General features: G+C 44.3%; 2 protein-coding genes and 1 long non-coding RNA gene across 8 annotated transcripts in view; 1 reads left to right on the top strand and 2 right to left on the bottom strand.

Moving 5' to 3' along the window:
• The window catches only part of NEK11 (NIMA related kinase 11), a 34597-nt gene extending 25153 nt beyond the window's left edge, over nucleotides 1–9444 (top strand). Inside the window, exons 13-16 of one of the 2 annotated variants that reach the window (XM_061997356.1) lie at nucleotides 298–425; nucleotides 1733–1793; nucleotides 4235–4331; nucleotides 8468–9444. In XM_061997356.1, the coding sequence (XP_061853340.1) occupies nucleotides 298–425; nucleotides 1733–1793; nucleotides 4235–4331; nucleotides 8468–8672 (491 nt within the window). In that variant the 3' untranslated portion in view covers nucleotides 8673–9444. Of the gene's footprint in view, nucleotides 1–297; nucleotides 426–1732; nucleotides 1794–2640; nucleotides 2775–4234; nucleotides 4332–8467 lie in introns of those variants that run through there. The other variant, XM_061997357.1, reaches the window with a different exon arrangement.
• LOC133625553 (uncharacterized) lies at nucleotides 7303–19222 on the bottom strand. 3 transcript variants are annotated; one of them, XR_009818832.1, is made up of 6 exons: nucleotides 18733–19222; nucleotides 13405–17111; nucleotides 12424–12487; nucleotides 9565–9626; nucleotides 8444–8666; nucleotides 7303–7912 (listed from the first exon to the last, which is right to left on the bottom strand). It is a non-coding gene; the product is annotated as an uncharacterized LOC133625553 (long non-coding RNA). The 3 variants fall into 3 exon arrangements; XR_009818831.1 differs by lacking the exon at nucleotides 8444–8666; XR_009818833.1 differs by lacking the exon at nucleotides 8444–8666 and having other exon boundaries at nucleotides 17024–17111.
• A 1013-nt stretch (nucleotides 19223–20235) lies between these two features.
• Nucleotides 20236–24816, bottom strand: part of BLVRA (biliverdin reductase A) — a 43708-nt gene continuing 39127 nt past the window's right edge. For all 3 annotated transcript variants that reach the window (XM_061997360.1, XM_061997359.1, XM_061997358.1), the window contains one exon: nucleotides 20236–22859. In XM_061997360.1, the coding sequence (XP_061853344.1) occupies nucleotides 22586–22859 (274 nt within the window). In that variant the 3' untranslated portion in view covers nucleotides 20236–22585. The remainder of the gene's footprint in view (nucleotides 22860–24816) is intronic.

Raw genomic sequence — 24816 nt, 5'->3', positions numbered from 1 at the left:
TCCCATCCAGCCTGAATTTTTCTGTTCAGTGATTTCAGTCCAATATATATGTTTTTACATATATTATATATAAAATCTTTTAAGATAATTCATTTACATATGATGAAGACCTGAGCCTTTGCCAGTGACAGCTTTAGCACTGCTTTTCATGTCATCAAAGATGAGCAGTTCGATTTGAGAACTATCCCTTGATTTCAATTAGAGAAGTCATTGCTAGTGACATAACATGGATGCTGTCTTTTTAAGATCACTCATTTGTTTTCTGCCTATATGCTATAAACACATAATTGCCTTTAGACATTCCAGAAGACCCAGAAATTGCAGAAGAATATTATAATGACGAGTTTGAATCCTGTTCAGAAGGCAGTGAAGAGGAGGAAGAGGATGCAGAAGCATCACAGACTGTCTCTAGAATGAATCACCAGGTATATATGACTTTTGGGAAAACAGTATACACTTGATGCTCATTTCCCATGGGACAATTAAGGTCCTTCCAAGATTTTGTCCTATTGATATTACTGAAATCTGGTTTTGTTAGGAATGTGTGTGTATATCAATACCATGAATTAATTATATATGTATGCATATGTAATTCTTCTGAGACCGTAATGAGGAAGATTCTTGCATTCTTTCAAGGTTAAGGATAACACTCCCATGAATGCTTTAAGGTGAGTCATTGTCAGGAAACTTCCTTGTGGCTGTAAAATACTCAGAGTGGGGTTGTTTCACATATTAACTCTGGGTAAATTAAGTTAAAGCTGAAAGTATACTTAAAGCATAACAGCTAAGTTCCAGCTGCAATTCCCAGGCAAAAACAGGCACCTCTAGTTGTCACTTGGTCCTGCCTACATTAGATGTATTTCCTAGAACAGTGTGATGGATTATTAACCTAAACAACTGCAAGACTTTCCCAAGAATCTTAGAAAGTGCCAGTGAAAACTTGTTATTGAAAGGCTTGAAGTAGCTTTATCAGCTGAGGCTGCCACAAGAAAGTCTTAGGGACTGCAGCATGAAGAAGGTTGGCTATTGGAAAAGGCACCTAATTTAGATCAGAATGGGCTGAGATGAATCTTGTCTGATCAAGTCTCAGTGAAATCAATGACCTTAAATGCCCAAGTCATTAAACATTCGGGAACAATTAATTTCTCCCCTGGGCCACCAGCTTAAAGCCCTGTGTACAGTGCCTCTGAATGGTGTTATCAGGTTCTGCTTAGGATCACATATGCTATTCCACATTCATGAGTACATTTTGCAGAACAGAGTGTGATTTCTTCTGCATTTCAGGAAGCCAACCAAGTGTACTAATACTCTTCACTAAATTATCAGCTGCCATAAGCACAAGAAATTTGGGCATAGTTAAAAAATACATACTTGCCTTTTTTGATGTAATAGTGTTTTAAATATTCCAGAACTCACCAATCATAAATGCTGGTGTATTTTCTCAGACTGCATTCTCCCCTCCACAGTAAACATACCTTCTTTAAACTCTGTGCAGTTTTTCTACACACTGCAAGGAAACTGTCATAAATAATTGTTTGTATATAACATCGTTCACAAACCTGGGATTTTAGGAGAAGAAAACATAGAAAGAGTCCTGAGTAATGTTGACTCTTTGTAGTTTGCACTCATTATTCTAAGTGATACTCTTTTTGTTTATGGGATCATAACTCTGTTACATGGTGTTTAAGTTTGTGCTCACAATAATGCTTTTCATTCTATCATTTATCCACAGGACAGTGATATCGAGGCAATGATCAATTATTTGGAGAACGCCCTGAATAATAGCTCACTGGGTAAGATGATATCTCTTCTTTAAACGTAGCAGCAGCTGTTATTAGTGTCTATATTCATTCAGAACAAGTTATTTTACAACAAAATAACTCAAAATGTGATCAAAATGTGAAGTGTGCTTCTTTAATCTACTGCAGAGAACTATAAATATGCCAAAAGAAAAGGCATACACAGTGAATTGCTTTTGTTGAAAATAGTAGAGCCATGAAGCATGATGGTCAGAAGTGTGGAATGTTATAACAAAAGCTTTTGAAAACTTAGCTTCTGACATCTTTTCTCCAGAGGAAAATACTTAGGGATATATAGGGGTTTTTTGGTAATTTCTAGTACTAGTAACGGTGAGAGAAAATGAAAATATTTCAGGGTTTCTTAAATTATGATCCAGCTTTGGATAATATTTTTCATGGGCTTTATTTCTTGTAGTGTCTTTCATTGTTAAAGGTATTGTGAAAGAATTGTGTGCCATTCCAAGCAGATGTTAGAGAACATCTGAGCAGAATAAAACTAGAACATTCTTATGTCAGCAAGGGCTGTGATAAACCCCACAGGTGGGGTTTCTTCAATGTAAACTGAACTGAAAGCTGAAGAAAGAAATCCAAAATTCAAAGAGAAGTCTGTAATTCCCTGGAGAAAATAGCTTCATAATATGTAATGGCTTACCCAGAGGTGTAGGGCATGTCTCTCACCAATTATTTGGTCGTTAGCAGAAGTGTTGGTAGGAATGGCTTTGGGCCATAACATATGAAATATCTCATGAGATAATCACCCACTTTAAATGTGAGTACCTAAGAATGAATGTCAGACAGAAGATTTGTTTCCTTACAAGTCCTTTCATCTTCCTTTTCACAGTAGGAAGGATGCAGTGAGAACCTCAAACTACCTGACATGACAAAGATCTTTTGCCCTATGTTGTTCTCTGCAGAATCCAGCAAAGCTCTGAATCCAGCAGGCACTGACTGTGAGCTGTTCAGTAGGATTCCTCATGACAGAGAGTTTGTATCTCAGTATTCAACTTTATGTGACCAGGACCTAGAATCATATAAGACACAGGGGCTTAACTCTTGGGAAAGCCATGAGTCCTCATTCCCAGGGAGCTGTCAGTACTGAGGGTGTCTATAACACTCATATACGGCTGTATGTGATCAATGTTAACACAATCCAAACTAAAACCCAGCTGGGTCTGTGCTAGCAACCCGTGCTAGGAGAGAAGTATGTGTTCATTTGGACAAGGCATTGTGTTAAAGTCTTTATGTGACTCTTGGTGTGTTCATAGCCTATGCAGAGCCTTCTCGTGTCTGTTCAGAACTGAAGTCCCGTGTGCCACAGCCCACACCTTTACACAGGATGTATTTCCACTGTGGTACATTTTCTTCTCTTTTGGGAAGTGGAATCCTAATGCTGAATGTTTTGCAAGAAGAAACTCAAATAGCTACCCTGTGTAGCTTAGAAAAGTGAAAGCTAAAGTAGGATCTCTTTTAAAAATCATAAAGAAATGAAAGGATTATGCAAAAGTGAAGGGAAGAACTGAGTAAGTTAAATAAAAGGACAGACATAGGAGAAAAATGAGCATGAATTGTCCAATAAATAAATTTTGTTGGGAAATTAGAGCTTTTAGGCAGCAGCTCACAGTGAGGCTCTGGAATTTTATTCCAATGGAAGCAGCTGGGGCAATAGATGAATAAATTCCTTAGGTTAAGCAGGGACTTGTATGGTGGAATGGCAACATGAAATTACAGGATATCTGAGCTGACAACCCTGACAGTCTTCTGTGATTCAGCATTTCTGTGCTCCTGTGGATGACTGATCTGTGAGCATTAGGTCCTTAAATACTGCAGCAGCCCATGAGGCTTGTAAACAGAAGGAGTACCTGTGTGTAAATATGCATATGTATCTTTCTCACATGTGTGTGTGTATATATATAAACATATTGACATATGCAGGTGTGGTTCTGTGTATATATATACAGACATAAAAAGAGTACAGAAGGGGAAAGGGATGTCACCAGCTAGCTTTCAGTTTATAGTAATGATCAAGTTAAATGAGAGGCCTGCTTGTTGGGAAGAAGATTCTTGCTCTTATAAATAAGTGCAAGAACAACGGAGGGAAATATTTATTGTCTAAGAAAATCTTGTTTTGTCAAATATTTCTGTGTGCCAGCAGCTCCTGCAGTGCCTGTCCTTCTTCTTGTAATGTAACTCCCTGTAGGCTACACGGGAGGAAAATGACTGTTACAATTCTGGTACCTTTAAGCTAGAGATCTACTTGTCCCTCAGAAAGGAGTTGCCTTTAATGTGCATTTAATAATCTACTTTCTCTTTAATTAATGTGTCACTACCTTGTGAGAAACAAGAATAGTCTTCCTCCTTCTATCTGCCCTTGACTCTGCAATAGAGCTCAGGGGATGAAGGTGAGTACGTTTATGTGTCTGTGCGTTGATTTGTAGGTTCGAGGACTATCACTGAAGCAACTCCAGGGGTGCCCCAGGGATTCAGACCTCTCAACAGCACAATGGCTGAGACCAAACTGAAACACATGAGGGAGTAAGTAGCATATCTGTGTGTTACCAATATTAAAACAGGATGGATTTGAAAAGCTGCAGAACACAGCAAAGAAAACTGCTCTCTGCAGCCAGGAGTGAGTGAGGGAAGTTAGGCTGACAGTTGAATCTCTTGCAGTTTGCAGTGAGAAGGCATGCTCTCTGAGCTCTCACTCACATGTGGTAACCTGGCTTTCAGTCCCAACTTTTCTAAAGCCAGACAGATGTCAGGTTTAGGATATGCCTTTCTTCATTTGTGATGGGCTGTTGTTTTGGGTCAACAGCTTTCTGGAGTGCCTGCACTGTGGAGGGAGCGTAGGGTTCAACCAGAGAGCTGTGGATGTCATTGCATAAACAAAACGCTGAAAAGTTAGGAAACAGGGCTCAAATGCCAGTGATGAATCCCTCCAAGTATCTCTGTGACACTGTGGAACAAGAGAAAGAGCAATCTGAGAAGTGGCATTTAAGCACATTAGTGTGTCTCATCCTGGCTCAGACCCTTGGTTGGTAGAGTTTGATGTAACTCCTTTGATTTCAGCATAATGAGAAACAATTTAGGGCAGTGTGGGATGGGGTTCTGGCCCACAAAGTTTGTCACAGTAATGAAATCCCAGATGTCAGGTGTCTCCTTTCCTTGTGTAGACTTGGCTAAGAAAGAAATGGTGGCTCAGTACTGGTGGAAAATAGTTTGTAGGTACGTGAACTTTAAGACAGCACAAAGAGTGTAAACGTCAGTAAATCAGAAAACATGGGAGCATGGATGGAAGCTCTGTGCTTGTTCTCACAGCACATATGCTGGTAAGGCTTTTAACTGTTTCCAAACAGCAATGTAGGTGTCCCTTATTTCATGTGAGATAGAGGCAACTGTAAACAGAAGGGCTGTGCAAAATCCATAGTTGTGCCTCTGCAGGACTTTGCATGGGCGGACAAATATCCCTTAGAGCAGGATCAAGGGCATGATGGGCACACCTTGCTTTCCAGGACACCACCTTCCCCCTCTCAGTCTCTGTAATTCTTGTTACCTACCCTTTAATTTTCAACCTATGAACATTTTCCCCCTAATTCTATTGTATCAGTTGTTACACAGATTAGCTAATTTGCATACTCTGCCAAACTGAATCAAAAAGGTTCACATCTGCAGGTCACATTTATTGGCAGAAGCAATACTCCTGAGGCACACTTGCTTCTTTCTTCATCTTTAAAGAGACAGAAATGCCAAAAAAAACCCCCATACTTGTCTAAGAAGGAGAGGGGAATCAGTAAAGGTGTTGATGAAGCAGCAGTGATTTCAAAATAGCTTCTTGTATATTGACCTTTAACTGTTGAGGAGAAATACTGTGACATTTCTGATGAGGTTTTGTGAAGAAATGTATGTTATTTGCCAAACAAATCCCTGTGGTAGCTTTCTGGGGTAATCTAATCCTTAGGTTTCCAGTGTCTGAGAATTAATCACTTCCAAAAGTTTTATTTTTCCCCTAAACAGCACTGTTGGTAGGAAAAAAAGACAGCATAGTTTCTAGTTATGGGAAGCAGGACCACAGCAGCCCGTGGCTTCACATCCTGAGTCTTGGCTTTCTCTGCCCTAAGTTCTTGGTCTGCCTCAGTGTCAGGAGTCAGCAGGAGAGGTAATGTGTACCTGAAGGGGGGATCACAGCTGAGCATGACCCATCTGCAGAAGAGCAGAGAGCAGGCAGGATGTGAGGAGAAGTGTCTCCTCCCTGTAAGATCAGAGCAGCTCTCTGGGATATCTTTCAGAGAAAAATACCATATTAGATGTATTGTCCATTTCTTACCAGCAGCAGGTCCTGCTGCACATAGCAAGGGTTTTTTTCAGAAGCCTTTTATGTGCTAACAAAGTGCTTCTGAGGAAGCTGAGGGAACTGTATGCTTTCATGTCAAATGAAGTTTGAGAAACAATAAAGTCAAATTCTTTGCAATAGTTTTCTAAGAATGAAGGGATGGGTATCACGTGGAAGTTTTACTGGCTGCAATCTCACTGTAACACTGTTATTCCTCAGCAATGAGAGCATGACCATAGATGAAAAGCAGCTGTCTCTTTAGGTGACTTATGCTGTTGGGTTAGAATAGTTGGCCTTGCTCTGGTGTTAGACATGTAGCAAAATAGCTGCCAAATCAGCCAGAACTGTACCACTGGAGTGTGTGATGTTGCTGGAGGGCAGTGTGCAGGATTAACCATTTAAACTACTTTTGGGAAGCCTTGTGTATGCTCTCTCTGAACCCAGCTGCAGAGTGTTAGAGTGCTAAGCCTTAATGTTGGCACCATGAGACAACTCAGATCCCTTTCTCCACTGTAGAGCTCAGAGCAGGTGTTCCTCAGTGTGGCCACAAGCACGTCCCAGCTGCCCTTCTGCCACGCTGCTGGCCCTGGGGCCTATGGCAGCAGCACGATCCCGGGCCACGGGCAGCTCCCCACAGGCAGTGTGCATGGCTCTGCAGACAGCAGCACTGCTCTGCTCACACCCAAGGACACACTCTGCTCATTCCTGAAGCCACGCCAGCAAGCTCCCAGTGTGCAGAAGTGAGGAGCAGCTCAAAGCCCCCGTCACAGACAGCATTAACAGCAAATACTGTACAGGCACGCTGATCCTTTATCAGTAATAGGCCGCTCACTGCAGGGGTGGTAAAGGAGGCAGTTCCCATCCTGGAGTAACTCTGGGGGCCATCCTGTCTGTTTTCAGTAGTTGGAATTTGTAGAAAGCAGTGTGTGACAGCGACTCAGTGGAAAGGGAACATGAACACAGATATTCAGGCTGAAATTTTGGAATACTGTAACGTTCACTTCCCAGTACCTTCTTTTTGTCTAGAAGAATGACTACCAAGGAAAGTGTTAAGGCATCAAATGGTTCAATATGCTACAGACAAAATGTGTAAGCCTTGAGAAATGTCTGAGATTCTAATACTGTCACATACCATTAGTTTGTTTTCATCTGGTAGGAAATTTTTTCAGAGAAACCTTGTTTGGATATGCTGAGAAGCTTTATTGAAGAAATCTTCGTGGCATGATGGAAAAAGGAATGATTGTCCCACCTAAATACTCTTGGAATCCTTGCAAAATGCCAGTGGGAGGAAAGGCTGCTTCCCACAACTTTATCTAACCAAAATAACACATTCTTAAATGCAAGTTTCAGGTGTTCCTGCAAGGTGATCCCAATTAGTACAGCTCACTTTCTAACTCATGAAGGGCACCATCACCCCTAAAATGGGCAAGTCTGAAGGTAAAAGACAGTCAAATCTCAACTGTGTTAACACAGACAAGTTTCCTGAAGGAAGACAACACAAGTCCTGTGGCAGATGTGCAGAGTGGGCAGATGATAGTTTCTGAAATGCTGAAGGAAAATTACTCTTGATATTTTCATCAAAATGTTACGAACCCATGACAGTGGAAAAGTGTGTTAACTGTGGCTTGTGGCACAGGAATGTAACAATGCATGCCTCTAGAAAAAGAAGTGCTGTTCACTGTCTTGCAGTTTGCAAATGGGTGTTCTTTAGAAGTCAACATTAAGGTCCTGTGAGTGTATTCTTTGACACTGAATTGCAGATCTGTCTTCTCATAAAAGGAGAGCGCTGTAAGAAGAAAAAAATGTGTCAGCTCATGCTGAATTTGTACAATGGTTTCCTTGTTACTTGATGGAAGTTAAAATTAAAGCAATGAATCCTGAAATGTGTTTGTTCACATCAAATGCCACCTGTCTACAGCTGACTGGGGTTGCTCCTTTTGGTTTTGGTGAAATCCAGAAGCAATAATACAAGTGTGTATATGGGGCTTGCTGTAGTCGTACCTTGCAGCGTGTCAGGAACAGCATGACAAGGGGTCTTGGCTTGTGACCAAGCGATGGCCATGCTTCCCATGACTTTACTATGGCCAGGTTTTTACTTCTGGGCTCTTTGTGTAACAATCAATCATAGAGAAGTTCCCCAGGAAACTTCAGTTCCTTGTGCTGTCACAGAATCACAAGGGCTGGAAGGGACCTCGGGAGATGAGTAAGGTGCATCACTGCATCATTTTAATCAAAGGTAAGTACCACATTGAGAAAAAGGATTCAATGCTAGTTATTGCTTGTATCAATATGCAATATGGATTAACTTTCACTTGACCTTTATGTGACGTTGTATCTGCAGATCTGCCATTGGGAAGCTGGGAGCAGAGGTGTTTGAGGCTGTGTACAGCTCTCTCAAGCAAGCGAGGCAGCTGAATGCCAGTGAGGAGGAGCTCAGGAGACAGCTGGAGAAATTGGTTTCCAGGGCAAGCGATTGCTTCGAAGTGGATCAGCTGCTTTACTTCGAGGAGCAGCTACAGGCCTCAGAATCACGCCTTCAGCTGTAAAAGGTGTGTCAGTTACAGGCTGGAAATGACAAGGGGGAGTGAAGGTGCTGAGCTGCCTTAATGCCAGAAAGCAAGTACTGGAGGTGTTTCAAGGGAACTGCTGAAGGTAGTGTAGTAGATAAGCATGTGAATAAGCTGCATTTGAGAATCCAGACTGCAGTGAGAAGTGGGCAAGTATGGTACAGATTACTGAGGTGGGAAGAAATGTTTGTGACAGTGGAAGGGAGGATTCACCCTTACCAGAGTACCTGTTTTTACCACTTAAGGTACAAAGGTGTTCTCCTGGGCCTTGGCCAGGCATCAGTCCTGCACTCAGAGCATCTCTGGCAAAATTGCCTCTGATGGAAATGGTGCAGGATTGGACTCCAGCTGCTGTTGATTCCTGTGCTAACTGGCCCTCATGACATTTAAGCCCACACAGTTTGTACTTTGGCAGATTTACCTTGGACATACCTGTATACATACAGCTACTCAGCCACTAATTGTCTTGTTATTATTCGTTGTTCAAAAGAACTGCATTTAATCTGTGTGGTTTTCAAAGTAACTGTGATAATACATGCTTATGTGTACATTTATATACGTTTATGGGAGCTCACAGAGAGAGGTAGGTTTGTACCTCCACAGAGGCAAAGGTGTCTGGCCATACACCGTATGAGGGTGTGTGTACAGACAGAGACATGAGGCCTGAACTGTAGCTGACTATGTTAGATGAGAGTCCTTTCTGTGACTTCTGGGGGTTTGGGATCAAATTCATTATACACAGATGGAACAATAAACTGGGTGTTTTTTTGTTTGGAAGTGGTTATCAGTGTTTTTTCTTGGTGTGTATGCTCCCTTCTTATGCACCACACTTTTGCTGATTTCAACTGTGTATCATGCTCTGATTTTATACCTGATGATGTTTTCTTTCTACCTCTTCTTCCTTTATCCTGCACTCTGAGCTCCTTCATCCATCTGTGTAAAACACAAAAGGAAAACAAAGTGGTATGATCTACAAGGCATATCAAATTAATTGTGGACCCAATTCATTTTAGGCATCAAGCCATTGTCATAATCCTTTCATTTCCTTCTTTTGTGCCACAGCTCTTAAAGGACTTGGGAGCTGAATCAAATACATTAAAAGAAGTTAATAATATGAACACCAAAAACCATTGCTATTTGACCTGAGAGGAGTTGTTTCCAGCTAAGGATACTGGTATTGACATGCTTTAAGAGATTCAGAAAGAAAGATAAGACGTCATCTTAATGTATCTCAGCAGCAACACAGACTGAGGAAGCAAAGGACGTGCCCTGCTGCAGGAGCTGTGGCATCGCACTTCCAACTCCAAGTAACAGGAGATTGTAGAGCAAGGAGGCTTGAGCATGCAGTTGAGATGGTGAGGATGGAGTGACCTGCAGACAGGGAGAGTGGGTCTGTGCACTGTCACCCTGCTCCAGGGCCAGCCCAGCACTTCTCAGGTCTTTTTTTTTCCTGAGGACTCAAAGGGTAGAACCTCAACAATGGTGTTATCTGTGTAAAAGGAGCCTGCTTGCCTCTGTGTGGTGCCTGCCTTTCCCAGCTGCCAACATCTGCCTGTAATTCCAATAAGGCAATGGAGACACACAAATGAAGGCTGAGCTGGTCCTGAGAGCTAATGGTTTCCTGCCTTATTGTAGCTATTCATCCCTATCCCTTGTTCTTTTGTCATATCCTTCTCACAGATATGAGTTACTGTCACTGAAAACTGGAAGCAATTTACTGGTGATGCTACCTGCACACAAGTTGCTAGAGACTAGGAGCAGGCAGAAGGAGCCAGATACCTCATGAATCTGCTTTGTGAGCAGCTAGGCTGTGGGTTTCCATTTAGTTCTGTATGTTGGCAGCCAATTTGCTTGCATCCTGGCTTCTGTTTCAGCAACCAGTCCAGCAGTCATGCTGGGCTCCCAGTGTGCTCCCAGTGGGAACTGGATTGGCATTGATTACCCTGCAGGTACAGAGTCCTGCAAGTAGTACACTGTGTGGTTCCACACTGTACTGTTGCCCTCCAATTTAGCCTTTAAACAGCCATTAAAACCCACTGGCTTTGACACTCATTGTGGAAGCAAGACAAAACCTCACTTGGTGGTGAGAAGAGCTTTAGGCATTTATTCTCCAAAAGAGCTCTTGCTCCTGGATTTGTAACTTTCCACTTTTCTTTCCCTGCAGAAGCACTGCAGAAGCTGCTGGCTGGCCAGGCAGAGCAGTGACTTCTCACTTGTGCAATCACTCTGTCTGCTGTGGGTCAGGTGAGAAGGAATATTTCATTCAGCTCCCTAGACTCAGCAGATGGTTATGTTTCCAAGAATGATGTGGATGAAGGTGTCTGAGGAAACCATTTCTAGGAATGAGATGTGTGAAGAAAGATGCAGAAACTCCAGGTGAGCAGAGGATAAAGAGGGGAAGAGGCAGAATGCCTTGAAGAGAGTTTGAGACCTCAAACCCATCCTGGTAAACAGGCACAAATACTCTCCCTCAGCAGGTAAGAAGCCCTGAAAGATAGACGCATTTCTGAAGAGAGAAGTGAGTCCTGCTGTATCTCTGGGTATCTGTCATTGTTTTAAGTTCTCTTCAAGCAAAAGAGCAGTTTAGTCTTTCGAGTACCAATAATATCAGAAACATGCTATAAATTCAGATAGGCCTGACTGGGCTGACCTTGTGTTTCCAATAGTTGTCACAGAGCCCATCCCTTCAGTCAGCTGACTTCAACCAGAGCAGGGCACTGGGGGGCACTGGAGAGAAATAAGAGATTTCACAATGCCAAGCCTCCTTTAATATCTGTTGCTAAATGTGTTGGAGCATACAAGTGGGTCTGATGAGTTTAATATCAGCCATCAAACATAATAGACCAGACTGCTTGAATTCCCTTCCCAGGATAATGTGATGTACTGAAGTAGGAATGATTCTTTCCATGTTAATAAACAGAATGCTTTTCATTACATTGGCACCACGAGGAATTTGAACTCAATCCAGCCTGAAGCCCTTGATCAGGCAGCTGGCTGGCTGTAGGCCATTTGAATTGTTCCTTTGTTTTAAGGTTTACCAGGGTGAGAGTGAAGCTTGTATTCTTCTGCAAAGAGTTGTCAGTGAAGTATCAGGGAATGTCCACGAAATACCCTTCATTTTGAGGAATTAGGGGGAAGGTGCCATGGATAAACAGCGTGCTCTGAGACATTATTCTTGTGCAATAAGCTTTGTGTTACAGCTTTACCCAGAGGCTGGATCACCAGAGATGTACTTTTGTAGCAGCACAGCCACCTCCAAAGCGTGCAGAAGTGAAAAAACAAGGTCACACAGGTGGACAGGGCAAAGCAATGTGAGGTAGCAAGAGAGCAAACCAATGGGATACATCAGCACAGGCAAGACCACAGGCACCACACATCTCCCAGAGAAGCAATGACTTCTTATCATATCACACAAGAGCACTTAGTGCACAAGGATGAAGCTGGGAGGAGTCCAAAAGGGATGTTTGCAACAGAGAAGGACAAAGGTGCTACCTGAAGAATCAGACATTTGTCTGTCATCAATAGAGAGAGAAGGCAAGAAAATGAGGTGGTAATGAAGGAGCTCTGGAAGATGAGGTTGGAGTCTGATGTACATTATAGGTCTGATAGGCCAAGAGATGCAGAGAATAAATTCTTCTGTCACAGCATGTGTGTGTGTGTACACCATAGCTAATTACAAGCATGGTTTGGCTCAGAAAGACTTGCACAGAGTGTGTCTTTGCCTACTGACCTGTGGGTAGCTCTGTTCTGTATCCACACAGCTCAGTTCCTCGTTGAGAAATTTAGTTCACCACCTGCAATTAGATGTGGAGACCCTGCATGTTGGTTGTATGCTCAGGCAGGTTCCTTTAACAAAAAAGGAAGGTTAAAAGATAACTTATTGATTCTTCATATTGGGAAAAATAGCAATTACCAAAAGGTCAGAGTGAACGGGGACTGAATCTGTGTCATAGTCCTCGGTTCACATCACACATCTTTCTGGGTGCTCTGGGGAGCAGCTCTGCAGGATGCATTAATTTGGAGGCTGTTGGTCCTGGTATACCCTTTCCCTACTTGACTGCACACCCTGCTGCAGTACACAGCTCCCAGGGACAGCTGCCAGCCTCGTGTCTGTTTTGCTGACCCCTTCTAACATAGCAGAGCTTCACCAATTGAAATGAATTCTCCTTCTGGTGTGATAATGTTAGGGCCATGTGTAATCAACTTAAATTCCTCCACCAGGAACTGCAAGCTTTCCCTGAAACCAATAAATAACCAAGACCAAGGTCAGCATTTTTGCATGTTTTCACAACTCCTAAGTGCCACTGAGGGTGCCATTTAAACAAATCACACTATGCCTTGTTTACACACTAAGGTGTGTAACAGCACAGGGCAATTTGCTGGTGAGAGATGCTCATTCAGTGCAATTCATAAGCACTGTCTGTGCACTGAAGGGCACAGAAGCTAATTATTAGAGGACACAAGGTACAAGCAATGCTTATGGCTATGAAACCAAGGCACTCCCATATGAAGTTTCAAGGAGACATGGGAATGGCAGCAAACAGGAGATTGATCCAAGCCCAGCAATAGTTGCACAGACACAGCACAGAAAATGAATGAACCCCACCACTGTCCTCCCTCAGGTTGTTAGGGCAGGAAACACCCATCTATTAGCCAGTCCTAGGGTGCTTCATGAAGTCTGGGACAGCAATTTCTCTGAAACAGTACTTACCTTGGCATAGTGCAGGAGCCCCATGTGCTGGAGCTCAGGGGCACGGGGTTTGCACCAAGGCCATTTTTAGAATTCAGGGGATAGTCATGTCAGGAACAGCTCTGACTGCACCAGGCCACAGAATCCTCATGGAGGGTGGAGGGCTGTTGGTGTGACAGACCATCCCTTAGTCTGTTCTTTAGCCTGTAAGGTTCCACTTAACTTTTCATCTTTACAAGCACAATGTGTTTTTTCTGATGAAGATGTTCCCCTTTTTCCAGTACATGAGCTAACATGCCCTTTTCTGCTGCCCTTTTGGCAGCTGTATCAGCCATTTGATCTGGCAGTTCTGGGACAGTCTCACCTGTCTGCTGTGCCTTACAAGGCATGACTGCCACCTCCTGGGGCCTTTTGATATTTTCCAAGAGTTCCTGAATTCGAGTTGCATGTTGCATTGTTGTTCCTTGAGCAGATAACAATCCTCCTTCTCTGGGGATTGCACTGGGAGCATGTACTATTTCAAATGCATATTTCCAGTCTGTCAGATAGATATTAACTCATTTTCCTTCACTCAGGTCCAGTGCCCAAGTGAGGGCTGTTAATTCACCTTTTTGTGCAGATACCTTGGGGAAGGTAATGTCCATGATTCAATTACCTGGTCAGTAGTGGTTACAGCACACCCTGACAGACACTTGCCTTCTTGTACAAAGCTACTGCCATCCATATATAGCTCCCAATCTGAGTTCTCCAATGGAACATCCTCGAGGACAAGTCTGCTTGATACTAGGGCCTGTTTTGTTTATGGATGATCTGGATGAGGAGATTGAGTGCACCCTCGGTAGATCTCTCCAGTAATGAATGATAGAACATGAGGAAATGGGCTCAAGTTGTGCCAGGGGAGGTTTAGATTGGACATTAGGAAGGAGAAGGTTATAAAGCTTTGGAACAGGCTGCCCAGGGGACCGGAGCATCTTCCTTATGAGGAAATGCTGTGGGAACTGGGGCTGTTTAGTCTAGAAAAGGGGAGACTGAGGGGGGATCTCATTAATATTTACAAATATCTAAAGGGTGGGTTGTCAGGAGGTTGGGACAGCACTTTTTTCTATGGTATCTAGCAACAGGACAAGGGGTAATGGGATGCTTCTGCAGGGGGGGTTGCATGAGATGATCTCTAAAGGTCCCTTCCAACCCCTACCATTCTATGATTCTATGAGCCTTTCTATTTCAGCAGGGAGCTCTAGTCAATACATGAAAAAACAAGCAATGACAGCTTCATACCAGAAACAAAACAAAAGACCACATTATCATGCATAGCCTGCCAAACACCCCTGCCTTTTCTTTCCTTTTTCCCCAGTGAGCATTCCAATTGAAAAAGTACTTGAGACTTTTTTGCCTGTACAAACTAGAACTGACTTTCCCACAGAGCCCTTTCCACACAGCGTTAAATAACTAAAAGCATCATCTCTCTTTTCTTCGATCAGACTTTAACACAACAGTAACCACGGGGATGTGAACATGTAAAGACAGAAAAATCAAACACCATGCACCTTAATAGAGGTTCAGCAACTGTACACAGAAATAGAATGTCACTGTTTCTGGGCTCCTGGATCCAAACAGATGACAAGACGTGGTTTTTGCTGCACTGTTAATGTAACGAGACTGCAACTCAAACACCTGAGCGTGTGATGGTCTATAGAAACAACTCTTTTTTACTAGTTGCTGTGTTTTCCTGGAGGAGGGAAAGGTGCTTCCCATTTTATTTTGTATGTGTTGAAAAGAAATCCAATTCTATATTAAAGACAGAGGTTTGAATTACTGCCAAACCCTGCAGTCCTTATTCAAAGGAAACCACTTCCTCACTGCTTTAAGGGCAGAGTTACATGCTGGCCTTGCTTTTGCCACACAAACACACCTATTTCCACAGACATCTAATATTGCAAAACTTGGCAGAAGACAACAAATACCACCTCCCCACTTCAAACCATGGATACACAGTTAAACATGGACAAAATCGTGCATATTCCTCAGGTAACACCTCAAAAAGACCACTCAAACCACAAAGGCTTGGAAACGTTCCAAAGCTACTCAGTCTCAGCCCAATATCCAGTGTGGAAAATCACAATCCAAATGAATAAGTATTGTTAGAAGGAGTTGGGAATAGCTTTTCCTGAAGGAAAGTGGCAGGCAACCTTACAGATAGGCAGTGCAACAAGGTCTGCATGAAGTAATAACAACAATAACAAAGAATGACAAGTAAATACCACTTTTGTTTACATTGGTCCTGGCTCCTGCTGAGATGAACGATAACTTACTGCAGCCACTCAGGTAATAAATCAGAATTGATACTGTGAGCTGTGGTGGTCCCCCTGTGCTGAACCTGAACCTGGCACCACAGCTCGGACCGGGCAGCCACCGTGGCCCAAGGGCAAATGTGAGCCTTGCCTGGGGTGGGGAGGAGGTAACAAAGCCAGGCAATTTAGTATCATATTTAGCTTAACTGCCAGAGGCATTCACACTCCTGCCCCAGCTCTTGGTTGCCTCTGCTCCCACCATACACAAGGGGGCTGCTGCTCCAGGGGAATCTGTCACGCTCCCCCTCAGCACCTCTCTGCCTTTTGTTCTGCTGTTTATTAACTGATGCCTGCAGCTAAGTCCAGCATACTCTGGCCTTGTTACAAGAAGCAGCCTCTCAATTCAGTAATCTCCCAAGATAAAGGAAAACAAGGAAAGAAGACAAGAGAGTAATTGCTGAACTTCAGGCACTGTGCCTGAGGCTCAAGAAGCACAGGCTGCTTTCACAGTTGCCACAAAGGTGTCCATGGGCAGGAGGATGTCCAGCCTTTGTCCAGCCAGACCACAGCCTGCCTCAGTTAATGCCTTGAGGGCAGCACACCCACAATTTTCTCTTTCCTTCCAACTTGGGCATCATCTCTCAGTTTTGCTTAGCCCCCTACAAAGGGATGGGTTTAGCACAACTGTGACACCAACAAAGAGATGGGGATCATAAAAGCCAGGCTTTTACTTTCACTTTTGTTTCTTTCTGTTGCCCATCCCATAAGCCTCAAGCCCAGCCTCCCCTGGGCAGCCAGACAGAAGGTCAAAGCACAGGTAGCCAGAAGTGACCATAACCTTCTCCTCCTGACCTGGCCTCCTCCACTGCCCCAGAGCATAATTTTAAGCTGGGCTCAGAGAAACTGAGGGCCTGGAGGTGAAGGGAAAACAAACAAGAGATATGCTCTTTCTGGAAAGCAGCAGCTTTTTCAGTTCAAATCCAGGACAATGACTTGTAAAAATAAAAACTGTGGAGCAGAGTGAGATCTGCCTCATTTCCAGAAGCTGAGCTCACAGCAGAGGCTAAACCCAGAGGCTAAACCTGACAGCCCCACTTGCAGCAGCTGAGTCTGCCCCCTGCTCTGCAGCATGCTCCCCCCCTCCTGCCTTCCTGACTTTGCAAAGTTCTCTTGCTAAGCATGAATAATAAACCAATCTGGGTTAAAAATAACTTTCTTTCTCCCAGCTATTGTTTTTAAAACCAGACCATCCTCACAAATCCAGTCCACCCAGTAGCTCTGCAAATCTTTCATCTAGCAGAAGGGCAGCTGCCCAAGTGCAAGGGCAGAGCAAGCAGTCCTGGGCTTACCACTGCATTTGCTGGTTATCCTCTTGCAAGAAACCACTGCTGCACGAAAGCTCTCACAGGTTGGCCTTATGGGAGGACTGCAGGGCACCTGGTTGTAGGAGAAAGTGCTCTTTACTGCTTCTTGTTTCTTCTTTAAGGCCATTATTCACAAGAATTCTTGTGTGCATCTAGTTCTGTACTTCCTGCACGTCCAGACGCTGGGTGGCCCTTCCAGAGCCCTGCCAGCCTAGCGTGGGAATCCATGGAGCTGTGTGGCCATGGGATAAACACAGGCTGCTTTCCTGGCTCCCTTCATCATTACAAACATGGTTCCTCAACTCTTCATACTTATTACTTCCCAGTACCACCTCCTGGTTCCCTCTCACAGCTTATGAAAGCTTGTAACCACTTTTCACTAATGTCAGGGCATATATTCTATGACTACCCTTTGGTTTTATCTGCAAGCAATTATTAAACCACTTCTTTGTTATCTCTCCTTTTCTCCACAGTGAAATTTGTCACCCACCCCAATATCTGTTCTACCACACTGGCTCATTACCTCTCTTCTTCCTATCAGTCATGTAGCAGCACTATCTGCTCTATGCAGCAAAACTAGGGGAGACTTTTTTTTCCCTGTGGTTTTTTCCTCACCTTGAGTCCTTTGCTAAGTTTCCTTGTAGTAAAAGAAACCCTTCCCACATAAGGATCTCTTTGCTGGAATGGTCTCTGGGACTGATGCACTCCCTATCACTTTTGCATAATGCCCTTCTCATTAAAACAGTATTTTGTCACCTGATGTGAGGCCAATTGACACGTCTCCTGCTGAGCAAATACCTGTCACACTTCAAAGGTATGTTGTAGACCACCCCAATGCAGCTGTGCTGGCAGCCCATAATTGGCACTGCTTCAGCTGATTTTACAGCAGAGCTTTGCTTTGTAATATGGACCATGTCTGACCAAAAAGAATATGCAACCACCACCAGCTGGTGCAACTGTTTATCCTACCCTGTGACAACATTGGTGCCTCAAACTGGCTACTTTCCTTCTGTAGCCACACGTATGGTATATTTTCCTGAGGCAAGGCAGGATGCAGGACTGCCACCTCGGTGCTGTCCCACTATTCTTTCTTCACTCTTTACTCCTATGCCATAAAACACCAGGCAGCAATATTTATCCTGGAAGTCATTAATCCATTGTTCTTAGATACACAGCAAATGCACCAACTGTACACACTGGTAATTGCTCACACTGGAGGGGTCTTTCATGTACACTCATTGTGAGCAATGTACTCAGCTCTGCTTCCAATGCTCACTCCTAGAGTGGGCATAGTTTAGTGAGCTCTTCACAGACACCAAAGAACACATTTAGGAACAAGAAGAAATTGATTCATTTCAGCTGGGATTTATGGCAGCTTTGTGGCACCCACAGCTCCTTAAACTGCTTTTGTTCACCACTGTATTGTGCTGCACGGACATCTCTCCTGTCTTCCCATTGCAAGGCTGGGTTCTTCTGGGTCACGGCTGAGGTTTGCACTGATAACACCTGTGCTACATCCCTTCTTTAAACGAGTCTCTCATCAAATTCAGCCTCTACATATACCAGCCTGCAGCACTTAAGGGTAACCCACTATCTTGCTATCTTTGTAGAAAGCCAGGAGTTATTATTTTACTGGAGATCCTGGGTTTTCTGGGATGATGGTTTATTACTGTTACACAGAGCATGCCACATACCTTGGGGAGCAGGAAATGCCAAGGCATGAAGCACATCAGCACATAGTTCTGCCAGTCTCCCTGGAGACACCATTACAGAGCCAGACATCCTGTCAGGATCACCTTTGGTGGGTCCCACACCAGCAAACTGTGAGTGTGTCCATGGCCCCAGATCATTCTGCCAGCCTGAAGGAACAGAATACCTTGAATGACAGATGAAAATACATGTCCAGTTCAGTCTGTACAATTCTGTCCCCTCTACAGACTACTGGAGCACCTGTAATCCCCAGAGTGCTTTCTGTAGCTCAGCCCTGTGAGTTTTGCTCAGGTGCCATATATCCTGTTCATCTTAAAGTGGCCAGGTTTGACACGTTAGGACCATCTGAAAACAGCCCAGGTCTACACAGCTGCTGCTCCTTGTCTTACCCCTTCCTTGTCCACTTGATCAGCTCTGGGAGCTCCACTAACATCCTCCTCATAAATAATGCCAGCTCAAGCGCTTCTGTGGTGTTCCCCTGCTCCTCTTCACCCTTCCCCTCATCCCACCCCCCCCTTCTCCCACGCTGTTCCTGAGTAATCACACAGTTAAATCAGAGCCCATTCCCAGCCTCCACAGAACAGACTCACAGGTAAATCTTTCCTTCTCTGCCAGTCTCCTGCGCAGCTTTGCAAGTCCTCATAACAGTGGCTAGTTTCTCTGTTCTTTGGAAATGTTCCATTCCCCTGATCAACAACCCTCTGAAAAGCCCTTTGGATCAAACCACCTCTTCCAGGTTTCAGCTAGAGTGTTGGGAGTTAGTGATTTGTGTGAAAGCACATTCCATTACAACTCCACAGCATCAGGCAGAGCTAATGATGTGTACTGCAAGGGACTTCCTACAGCACCTCACAGCAGAGCAGGCTGACTTCCAGCAGAAAAGAAGCTAACTTCAAAGAGGTGAACCTGCTTCTATGGGGGGGTTGGACTAGATGATCTCTGAAGGTCCCTTCCAACCCCTACCATTCTATGATTCTGTGATGATACATTAACAGCCCCCTGTCACACCTTACAGGTACCTTTTCATACGTCTGCATTTCTAAAGCCATCTGGGTTCTGACTATGCCAAACACTACCTGGAAAACTCTTACAGGTTTTCTGCCATGATAAAGAACAGGAAAACCCAATTCAATAACTGTCACAGATTCTACTTAGCACATTCAAAAAGGCTGCTCAAATACACCAGCTGTTGAGTGGGAAACAGGGAGCACACAGCCAAGGCTTGGACTTGCCAGTGCTCCTGGGTAGGGGTCAGATGCACCAGGAGGGCTCGAGGGCTGAGATAAGGTCACAAACCCCACCACACTTGTATTCAAAGAAACCAGGAGAGGGAGACAGCTGAAGGCTTTAGGATCACAGCCTGCAGTCGCTGACAGGATTTCACAGGGCTGGAGGAACAAAAGGATGGAAAGACCCGGTTGGGACAGAGGCACTTTGAGCACAGGCAATGGGACCTGCTAATGAAGGACAACGGGAACCAAACAGGATGATCAAGAGCTCCAATGTTTTATTGGTGAGTTTGCCATCTGGTTAAGCAACACTTACATTTGACACGCAGTGGCTCCCGTGGACAAACAAGAGCACATTGACAGGGCTGAGGAAAAGCCATCTGAACGCTGCAGGCTGCCAGGAGCAGGGCAGACAGCAGCAGGCAAGCAGGTTAGCTGGGAGGAGTGGGAGGGGGATGGAGGAGAAGACAGGGTATCCAGCTCTAAACCTTCCCTAGCTCAAATCAATCTGCTAATTTCCCCAGGTGCTCTCCACAGAAACAAGCTTCTCCAGAGGGCGATTCACTGCACATTACACTGCTGCTCTGCAGAGCTCCTGTGAATTTATTCCCCATTTCTTAGAGGAAGGCTGTTCTTGCAAGTGCAGAGCTTTCCCAGGGACATGTGGTAGATACCTTTGATGTCTATACACAAAGCATGAACCTCCCCCTTCCCTTTGCCTTCGCCTGCTACCCATTGTGAATTAGTGTGGAAACAAGTGGTATTCACCCCAGATTCACAGCTGATGAGTTTGGCAAGAAACAGGACCTCTCACGTGCTGCCTTACATAGCAGATAGACACATACAGCAGATTCTTGTTTCCTTCCAATCCCAGATGGATATTTTGGATTTTGCCAAAGCCTGCTTCTTCCCCCTCATACAACCTCCCATCTGCCCAAGGCAACATCCATCACACTGGTGAAAAGGTCCCTGTGAATGCCCAGTAAGGTACCTGTTGGGGTGGACGAGTGGAGGATCTGTTTGCACAAATCCACTGCCACCCTACATGGATTCTAGGCCACTGAAGTCAATAGGAGGGTTTTCACTGTTTTTGACAGAGAGAAGAGATTCAAACAAATTTCACAGGCAGACTTCATTCACAAAACAAGCTCCAGTTGTTCCTGAAATATGACTGGTCTGGGAAAAAATACAGTCTGTCCTTCCCTGCTTCCAACTAAGTGACCTGTATCCATCCTCTGAATTCACATGATTTATGCAAAGGAAGACTTTTCCCCATCAATATTGACTGGCTGTAGTTGCACACACATGCACAATACTTCTGCTTCCTTATTCAAAATTGCCCAAGTGATAACACAGAAAAGAGAGTTCAGAGTTTGAGAGATCTGCACAGACTGGGGTTCAGCACCAACAGACGCTGTAATTACAAAGTAAAAGGCAAACAGAGGAATTGTCAATAGTTTTGTGTGCTGTTTAGGCTCCTTCTGAAACTTCAGGGAAATGATCATGTCTTCACACATGACCCTGGGACTACAGCAAAATGCTAAACACTCATCCCCAGAAGTGCTGTACACTGTAACCTCACAGCTGCATTTGCAACCTGCTCCATTTTCTTCAGCTCTACTCTAATTCTATCACCATTTCAAGTGAATTTCACTGTTTCCAGGGGTGCATTAGTTATTTTTTTCTTAAAGGCAAGATGTGTATTATTTTTAGCAGTGATGGGCTCACATGCTGAATGAGGTACAGAACACAAATGAAGGATAATAATTTGCTGCTTCCAGTACAAACACATGAGAAACATTCTGACTCAGTAGAGAGCAGGCAGGTGATGCACTAATTTAATGTACCCTTCCAATCTCTGCTGGAAAAAGTCTTCTATGCTGGCACAGGGCATCAGAGAAGTGGAGTGAACTCAACATGGCATCTATCAAGAGACAAGATATTTTTTCTGTTCTGGTTTAATACCAACACAGATCCTATTTGAAGGCAGGTGCTTTCCAGCATGGATAAAAACCCCAAACCAACAAACAAACCAAAACTACAGCCAACCTCAAACAAGCACAACAATCAATTAGAGCAATCACACAGAACAACTTAGGACACCTGGAAGAGAAGGTCAGCACTGTGGTGGCACAAGTCCTGCAGATCAAGTAAAAGGGGGCTAATTCACTTGGAACTTCATTCTAGCTAGTACTTCTTTCTAGATACTACTGCATAAGTACCACTAAAGGAGACATATCTCATTTTCAGATGTATTTTGAGGGGAAAAAAACAAAAACCTCAGGAGGGAAAATCATATCTAGTACTTGCAGTCCTCCAGGATCTGCTCTCAGAGACATTTCCAGCTGAATGCCAGGAAAGCCCGCTGCTGCTGGGTCCCTATCCCAGAGGACGGCGACGCATCGGCGCAGGGTAACGTTGCTTTGTTTTGGCACACACCAAAAGACATGGGATACAGCCCAGGCTCTCCAGCCCACCCAGAGAGCCTGAGAACCACAGCTAGCCAAAAAGAAGGTAATGAAACTGAAATAACAACTGTTTGATGGCGAGTGAGTCCTAGTCTTACAGCTTTCGCGTCTGCCGTGTTCCTCCTTCCCCGAGAGCAGCCTCAGGGAGAGATCTTCTCTGGTTGTTCACAGTGCTGTTGGATCACCTCAGCAAGGTCAAGGCACCGCAAAATTCGCCACTTCTCAGCAGCCAGCTCCTCCTTGGACACTTGGCCCAGCAGTTTTTTGGCAAAGAGGTTCTGATCCTGCATGAAAAGTCCCACAGCAGATCGTGGGGCTTGAGGGAAGTTCTCCAGACAACCACTTGTGAAACAGAAGTTGATTTTCTTTTCACGTCTCATCCCCGGTCCCCTTTCTTCAATCCAAGTCAGAGGTCTAGCGTGGAGGAGCAAAGAAAAAGAAGAGCATTTGTGAAAAAAATGGAATCAACAGTTCTAGTTGATGTTTTTTTCCTCAACATTTACAGAAAATGCCCTCACAAATGCACCGTTTTTAAACTTCAGTCACTGCATCTGACCAACACACCCTGTGGTTCCAGAGCTGAACACCACGTACTGTAGCCTTAGCTCTGCCACTGCTGCATGCCATGACTTTCAGCACACCATCTCAGCTCTCCCCAGCTTTGTTTTCCCTAAGCACAAAGTGAAGCCAGCAATGACCAGCCATCTCCCAGCAAAATGGATGTTCTGTTTGTCTGTGGTCTTGGATGCAAAATGCAGTTAAACATCCAAATACATTGTATATGATTCAATCCCAGCTGAACTTATGGGGTTCTCAATGTCTGCTCTTTCCTCCTGTAGGAATAAATGTACATCACTCGAGTGTGTAAGGACGACCCAGGTGCCACTGTGCAAGCTGAAGGCCATCCCTTTAGGATGAGCTGGGCAGATGGCAAGGCCACTCACACAGACACTCACCTCTGTACTCTCTGAACTTCCCAAATACATTCCTTTCTCTTCACTGGAAGCACTGAATTGATCCTAGGGATTACACCACAAGACAGCATTGCCTATTTCAGCTACATAGACTCTCAGTCAGGTCTTTTCTAAATCAGAACAAAGTCCTGTCTTACACCATGAGACAGCCCTGGACTCCAGGCCCAGCATTTGTGGCGCTGGCTATGGACTGGCACGGCTCACAGCTCTGTGTACTTTCTTGTTGCATCTTTATGGGTCTTAACAGACTCTTTGGCTCAACACTGCAGTAGCTTGACCAGCCACAGCCACAGTCCTCCCTTCCTGCTCTTTTGTCAACTGCCTAAACCACGCCATTACTTTTCTGCAGCTCATTCATCAGCACTCAGTACTGCCTATGTTTAGAGGATGCATGTTATTCTTCTTACTTGGCTGTTGATGGCCCTTCCACAATCCTTTATGGCCCACTTTAATCTGCCACCCTCAAATTATGAGGGCATCAAGAGCATAGAAGAATAAATTCTGTCTTCAAGTACTGCCCATTAAATCTTCAGTATCATTAGATCTGGAAAGAAAGTCCTGGTCAGTCTACCCTGAACACATTCTGCAGAGCACTCGGCTGAATGACTCTACAGCTCTCACCTTTTATGTTTTAGGATCCAGTTTCTACATTCACATCATTGTACCCATTATTCTTTGCTCACCTGTACTGCCACACACCCCTCCTACAAGTTAAGCATGGTTAGATGAATCTGACTGAACAGAATATAACAACTGCAGAAAAAAACCTCACTGCAAATCACAACCTACAAGAAATCACTGAAGAACCCTCAGAGGATAAGTGCAGAGACATCATGCATTTCAGGAAGTCCCAACCATGTGTCACTGGAGGCCTGAAGGGTGTCGAGAGCCATTATCACTGTGTGGTTTCTGTGCTCCCTCCCAGAGGTGCCAGCTGCTGACCTCGGGCAGAGGCAGGCTGCTGAGCAAGCCTGGTTTTGCTCTGACTTCACAGAGCCAGTTTGATGTTCTTATGACAGCAAACAGCCACAGCAGGTTCAGGCAACTGCCATTCAAAGCAGCTTTATCTCAGGTAGTCAGGGATAGAGAAAACACTGGCCAGAAAAGATCTCCACCATGTAATGGTGGGGAGTTCGTGATCTGACATAAAACAGGCAGTGCCAATGCAGGGCCACCTCCCCATCATGATCTAGAGCAGATGCACACCAGTGACCAGCCTCAAGCACATGCCTCCTTCTGCTCTAGCTTGGGGAAACCACTGGAGCAGAAGCACAAGCATGTAGAGAGGGCAGGATTTAATCTAAGTGATTAAAATGACTGATTTAGACCAGTGAGCAGGAAAATGTTGCATTTACTAATAGATTCATCTTCTTCTGCAACTGGATTGTTAGTTATTT

This window comes from Colius striatus, chromosome 5 (assembly GCF_028858725.1).
Source record: "Colius striatus isolate bColStr4 chromosome 5, bColStr4.1.hap1, whole genome shotgun sequence".
NCBI lineage: Eukaryota > Metazoa > Chordata > Aves > Coliiformes > Coliidae > Colius > Colius striatus.
Note: the sequence above shows the minus strand (reverse complement) of the source record. Positions and strands in the feature narration are given on the sequence as shown.